Consider the following 6,956-nt stretch of genomic DNA (forward strand, 5'->3'; position numbering starts at 1 on the left):
GGAAGGTGTCCAGAGAAGGGCAAGAAAGCTGGGGAGGGGTTTGGAGCACAGCCCTGTGAGGAGAGGCTGAGGGAGCTGGGGTGCTTAGCCTGGAAAAGGGGAGACCTTATTGCTCTCTACAACTACTTGAAGGGAGGCTGTAGCCAGGTGGGGGTTGGTCTCTTCTCCCAGGCAACCAGCACCAGAACAAGAGGACACAGTCTCAAGCTGCACCAGGGGAGGTTTAGGCTGGATATTAGGAAGAAATTCTTCACAGAAAGAGAGATTGGCCATTGGAATGGGCTGCCCAGGGAGGTGGTGGAGTCACCATCACTGGAGGTGTTTAGGAAGAGACTGGATGAGGCACTTGGTGCCATGGTTTAGTTAATAAGATGGTATTGGGTGATAGGTTGGATTCGATCTCAAAGGTCTTTTCCAACCTGGTCTGGTCTATTCTATTCTATTCTATTCTATTTTTTTTTTCTTTAAATGCCTTCTAGTGTTTATTGGTGATTTTATGGGAGTCCTGGCAAACAATCCTCTTTACATCATCCTTAGAAGTATAATCCTTCAGGTTGTATATACTGGTGAATCCACATAGAATGAAACTCATTCTGTGGAAGGAGCAATGGGCACAGCAAAGTCAAACACATAGGAAATCTACATTCAAGGGGCAATGCAATTGAAGGTTGCACCTATTCTCTCGAGGAACAGAAGGCTTTTGGAGCATCTAACAAATGGAAGGAAGAGAAAAAGAGTGAAAAAAAATGAGATTAATTTGGATAAACATGCCACAATAGAATCAATGAAAAGCAGGCAGGCAACAGGACCCAGCTGAAGCTCAGCCTCTGGATCCCGAACTCATCACATGCTGCTGGAAACCACCAGAGGGAACACAGGGGAAAGAGGATGAAGTCACTGTCCCACACACATTACAACTGATTGCAGGAGCACTCAGAGAAAAACAGGTAGGAAGTCTAAATGTTTAATTAGAAAAGCCTCTGGAGAAAATTTCCCTGGAGCAGGGGAAATAGTCAGAGATATGGAAATATATGTGGCCTGCCCAACTCTGGAAAGCAAATGTAAAAGCTAGGAAAAGTGTTAATTTGAAGAGACATAAAATCAAGGGCAGTTACAGGAAGCTGAAATAATCACTTATAAAGAATAGATGCTAAAAGTCTCCTCCACACCTGTTTGTTTGTTGATGTTTTGGATGTTTTGTCTTCTCAATTTCTACAAATAAGGGAAAACCAAATGACCTTTCCACAAAACATTAGTGGTGTGGAAAGGTACCAAGACCACTCTGCATCAGAGAGCAAGCCAGAAACATCCCTGAGGCAGGACTGACACAAAATCATACTTGGCATTGCCATGACTTTGTGTTTCCTGACAATCACAAACTTTCATTGTACATGTGCTTTGCTCCCTTCCAGCTTGAAGAAAGATGTGTTAAAGAGTTTATTCTCTTGACAGAGCTACAAGGTAAGTGGCTGAGAGAAACCTCTAGTATTGTGCAAAATATTGTGGACAAAATTATCTTCAGACTAAAAGGGAACTGCTGAAATAACTGTTTCTCCACAGTGCTCTTGTGGGGGAGGGTGTGTTTAGTAAAACACAGCTAGGTCAGTGTCAGATGATTTGCAGTTAGCAGATGGTGCAAGAACTTCAACGGACCAAAATGACACAAAGGTATCTTCTTATTTTTAATGCAGAAAAATTTAGCTAGTCCCTTACTCACAACAATTTGTATTGGTAACTGTGATATGTAGGCACCAACAGCAAGAGGAGCTCTATCACAGGGAAAAAATATGAGAAGCACTGCATAAAAGTGGCCCAGAATAGCAAGAGAAGGGCTGAGAATGCAAAAATGCTAACAAAGAACTGAGTCATTCGACTCATTCATAGTTTGCCTCTGTTGTAAAGCAAGGTTTATTTGAGTCAAATCCATGATAAAGAATGTTTGCTTTGCAGTTGGTGATGGGTGAAAAGGAGTTGGCACAGAATTGATTACAGAAGCTTAGTGATGAGGAGCAACTCCATGATCACTGGTAGTTCAGCCACTTTGGACTCTGCATATTGACATGCAGAAACATGCATTAAATTTGCCATTTTCCTGGCAAGCAAGCAACAGCCCAGAGAACAGTTACTGTAAGAATTAGACACAAGTGTCTGGGAAGAAGGAATCAAACAAGTTCAGTTTTGTGCTCTGGTCTGTAAGCAACTGGAAGTGTTTAAGAAGAGACTGTATGAGGCATTTGGTGCCATGGTTTAGGTGATTAGATGGTGTTGGGTGATAGGTTGGACTTGATGATCTCAAAGGTCTTTTCCAACCTGGTTAATTCTATTCTATTCTATTCTATTCTATTCTATTCTATTCTATTCTATTCTATTCTATTCTATTCTATTCTATTCCTATTCCTATTCCTATTCCTATTCCTATTCAATAAGGGAGAGCCAGATTCTGCTCAGTCATGTCTTAGGAGCTTGGTGAGAACCTGATGATGTTAGGTCCACACAGCACATCATAGGTATGGAGGAAGCGTGGCTGCACAAGCTGGGGTCTCCCTGTTCCAAGGTAGTCTGTCATTACAGACATCATGCTGGAGTAGGTGCACTTCACAGTGCTTAGAGGGCATGCTGAACATCACAGGGCTGTCTGAAGCTGTTTGATATTCATGAGGCAAAAACCATCTGGGGAATCAATTACGGCATTAGGAAAGTGAATAAACAGTAAGGGAGCAGAGGCTAAGTATCGGGGAAGGAAACACAGTGAGAGATGCATGTGAGGTGACACAGGTTAGAATGGGTTTATTATAGATAATTTGACTACTCTCTATGAATTCCCAAGTGTGGGTTTATTTGTACAAGCACTGAGTGCTTTTATAGTAACATTTTCTCTTGAATATGAGGAGAAATCAGCTACCCTGGCATGAAACACCCTTATGGTGATACAGACTATGCCTGCTCCACCAGTTCTCATAGCTGTTTAAAAATCACATGCCCCTATCTGAAAAACAAAACAAAACAAAACCCAGGCTGTTACAAAAGTGTATCTAGAACAGTTCTTTCATTTCCACAGCTTATTTTAGATGTTGCTAATTAAATGAGATTGTTCCATTTTTTTTTTTCAGTGAACTAGTTCAGCTCCCACCACTTTCAGTTTCCAAGGTGAAGAGTGACCCATATTCATCTCACCAATCTGCTAACTACATATTTGTTAGCTGTTTCTGTTGCTCTATGTCCAGTGTCTCGTAAAGTCCTTTTAAAAATCATTTGGCTAAAGATCCACAACAAGATTTAAGGTTTCTACCCAGTTACAAGCTATGCCTTGAGATTTGACTTGTTGAGTGTGAAAAGAACCAGTGAGGCAGAGACAAAGGACATTACACTGGCCTTTAAGGTTTGGGGTTGTGGGTGTTGAACAGAGTAAGAGATTTCTTTTCTCTCCTGAAGCAGCCTGCTTCTGAAGAATGGCGCTGAGTGACCTTCTTTACCCAGATAACCCCAAGAGAAGGCAGGAATTGATCCAGCTGCACCAGGAACTGCTTGACTGCATGTCCACAAATTTCCATGCCACAAATGAGCTGGCTGGGGTGCTGAACGAGCACCTGGGCTGTACTATTCCTCACATTCAGATGAGAGAGAGCAGCACTGTCAAGGAAAACTGTGATATAATCATTCAAGCCATGAGTGAGATTCAGCATCAGGTACAGAAGATTGATAGTGACATGAAGGAAAAGCTAGAGCCTGTGCTGTACCAGAAGCTGTATGACATCAAAGAGCCTGAGCTGGAGAAAATTGCAATAGCCCATAAAATCTTTTCCATTGTTCTTGGGGAAGCAACTTCAACAGCTGAGATGGTAGCTCTGAAACTTCTTGGGTCCAGTCTTGTAACTTTCACTGTGAGCAAGCTCATTAGCCTCCTTGCACAGATTGGGGCATCTGTTCTTGGGGGAATCAGCATCACCATCCTTGGGCTTGGAATTGAAATGATCCTCCATGCCATCCTGGGAGCTGTGGAGAGGAATCAGCTTTCCACAGCTGTGAGAAGCTATGAGGAGCACCTGGCTGAGTTTAAAGCAGCCTCGGAAAAGTACCAGCGTGCCATACGTGAAGTGACTTCTTTGGTGAGGCAGCAGGTTCAGTGAAGGAAGTCAGAGCCCTCTCTCCTGCTGTGACAGCAGCTGCAGCAGCTACACCTGCAGAAACCTTTTTTGATTCATTATGGTAAATGGACTACAGATGGTTTTTTGGTGGGGTTTTTTGGTCTTAGTGGCAGCAGAGCAAGAGATGTGACATCAGAGAATTGTCAATGAAGTGTGTTAATATAGACTTGCCTTATAGGTGCTTCTGGGAAGCAATGCTTTCAAACCTTTGCACCTTTCCTTCAGCCATTTTTTGGAATGCACCATAGATAACCAGGAACTGCAATTTGTACCAGTGACATCAATATTCATTGCTGGAGCAGTAGTGGTAAGAAGGTGTGATATTGCTTCTCTCTGTTACAATGTCAAAGATCACAACATGACGAGAGAAAACCATTTCAACAAGCCAGCCCATGTTGTCATCTGCAGGGCTCACTGGGACAGCAAAACTCTTGGTTTGGATTAGTGCTAAATCTGGTAGGCTGAATTCCCTGCTCATTGAACTGCTTACAAGGACTAGGTGAAGCATATTTAACTGCTATTTCCTGTCCCATCCCTGCCTGAGAAGCCAGGCAGAGATCTTCTTTAAATAAACTCTAATCCCCAAAGATTAGCAGACAAGAGAAGCATGGGCCTACAAACACACACAAATAATCTTGCCCCACAACTGAAAGTGGCTACAGTGCTCCAGGCATGCCTGCCTGTGAATAACCTCTTATGCTCAGTAATGCCCTGTTCCTGACAACCCCCAGGGAAACATTTCTGTGCACACTTGCTGCTCTGTTGGCTGAAATGGCATTGCACACATGCACAAGTGTCTGTAGGATTGCAGCCCTATTGATGCACTACATTTATTTTCAAGTGCTTTACCCAAATCCATTGACATGGGACTGCAAGAGCATGCTCAGGTCCTGAATTCCCCAGTATGCTGCCCAATGGGCCTTGCTTTTCAGGTTTTGGAAACAAAGCTGAGAGTGAGACATGATTTTCAGTCTCTTGCTCTGATTTGCTGTGGTTTGCTTTTACTTCTTTGCTCTTTGGAAACAATAAAGAAAAATAAAACAAAGTAAAGGAAAATAAAACAAAGTAAAGAAAAATAACACAAAGTAAAGAAAAATAAAACAAAGTAAAGGCAATTTAAGAATTAATAAAAATGTACCTGAATATTTTAAGATTTCTCTGTCCTATACTCAGTTTAGATTTTTATTTTTTGGGGGGGGGCTTTATCTGAAACAAAAATCTTGAACCAAATAATGAAAAAAAAGAGAGATTAAAATCTCAATTGGAGATGCAATTTTTATATCCATGATAGGCTTATCTAGTAGGACTGTATATAGGTTCCTTTTTTAGCACCAGCTTCTCTCAGACTAACAGCATACCCAAATGCACATGTGCTTGTCTATACACAACATTAGAAATGAGACTGGGGTGAGGCCTTGTGGACAAGCCCTATGAGGAGAGGCTGAGGGAGCTGGGGTTGCTTAGCCTGGAGAAGAGAAGGCTCAGGGCAGACCTTATTGCTCTCTACAGCTACCTGAAGGGAGGTTGTAGCCAGGTGGGGGCTGGTCTCTTCTCCCAGGCAACCAACACCAGAACAAGAGGACACCAGGGGAAGTTTAGGCTGGATGTTAGGAAGAAATTCTTCATTGAGAGAGTGATTGCCCATTGGAATGGGCTGCCTGGGGAGGTGGTGGAGTCGCCATCACTAGAGGTGTTTAGGAGGAGACTGGGTGGGGTGCTTGGTGCCATGGTTTAGTTGATTAGATGGTGTTGAGTGATAGGTTGGACAAGATGATCTTGAAGTTCTCTTCCAACCTGGCCTATTCTATTCTATTCTACTCTACTCTATTCTATCCTATGCTATTCTATTCTAGATTAGATTGATATATTAATAACTAGATTGTACCTGTGAAAATAAAGAGATGGGTGAGATCACAACAGAGAAGGTATAGATTGGCTTCATAGTCCTTCCATTCTGGGTTTTTGCTTTTGTTGTTTTGCTTGCTTGTTTGTTGGGTTGTGAGAGGGGTTTTTTGTTGTTTGTTTGGTGGGTTTGGGGGGTCGTGTGTGTGTGCGTGTGCTTTGCTTTGTTTCACTTTGCTTCCCTCACTGTTCTCTTTGCATTTCTGTTCGAAAGCCACTAGATGGCAATGCAGCTGCTGACAAACTGGGACCTGCTCAAGGCATGGACTGGATTGAGAGGCAATTCAGAGGCAGACAGAACTGCCTTGCCTCACGTGATGTATTGTGGTGGGTGACATGGTGACCTGAGGCATAATTCCTCCAAGAGCTGACATCGCCTGTCTCCTGCACAAGTGACACTCAGTTTAGAAGTACTTGTTTAGAAACAAGAGACTGTCAACCAGCAGAACAGCAATACCTGAGTGTTGGACAGGCAGGAGCTCCTGGCTCCATCTGACTTTCTATGTGCAAATGCTCATTCTGATTTAGGAAGAAAACTCACCAGCTGTGTATCTGCAAGAATGCAAATCATCACTGTATAAGAACAGCAGACTTAAGTGAAAACTAAACCTGTTACTTTTCAGGCAGTTTGTCCACACTGTCTGTAAAGCAAATTCTAAGCAGTGTCAGGGGAATTGGGATATGCAATGTACACAAAGAACTTAGGAAGAAGCTCTTCAATATGAAGGTGGTGAGAGTGTGGAGCAGGTTACCCTGAGAGGTTGTGGATGCTCCTTCCCTGGAAGCATCCTGGGTCAGGTTGGATAAGACCTTGAGCAAACAAGTCTAGTTGAGAGGCATCCATGCCCGTGGCAGGGAAGTTGGAATAGATGAACATGTCCAGAGAAGAACCACAAGGATGATCAGAGG

At 42.9% G+C, this 6,956-nt stretch overlaps 1 protein-coding gene across 1 annotated transcript; it reads left to right on the forward strand.

Moving 5' to 3' along the window:
- Nucleotides 1-458: 458 nt before the first annotated feature.
- SMCO3 (single-pass membrane protein with coiled-coil domains 3) lies at nucleotides 459-4,207 on the forward strand. The gene is made up of 3 exons (XM_009898503.2): nucleotides 459-947; nucleotides 1,413-1,461; nucleotides 3,436-4,207. The coding sequence occupies exon 3, from the start codon at nucleotides 3,450-3,452 to the stop codon at nucleotides 4,125-4,127; it is 678 nt and encodes a 225-aa protein (XP_009896805.2). The 5' UTR covers nucleotides 459-947; nucleotides 1,413-1,461; nucleotides 3,436-3,449; the 3' UTR covers nucleotides 4,128-4,207.
- Nucleotides 4,208-6,956: the final 2,749 nt, after the last annotated feature.

This window comes from Dryobates pubescens, chromosome 15 (genome assembly GCF_014839835.1).
Source record: "Dryobates pubescens isolate bDryPub1 chromosome 15, bDryPub1.pri, whole genome shotgun sequence".
NCBI classification, from domain to species: Eukaryota; Metazoa; Chordata; class Aves; order Piciformes; family Picidae; genus Dryobates; species Dryobates pubescens.

Coding starts and splice junctions, on each gene's coding strand:
- SMCO3 (XM_009898503.2), top strand. CDS start 3,450: ATGGCGCTGAGTGACCTTCTTTACCCAGATAACCCCAAGAGAAGGCAG.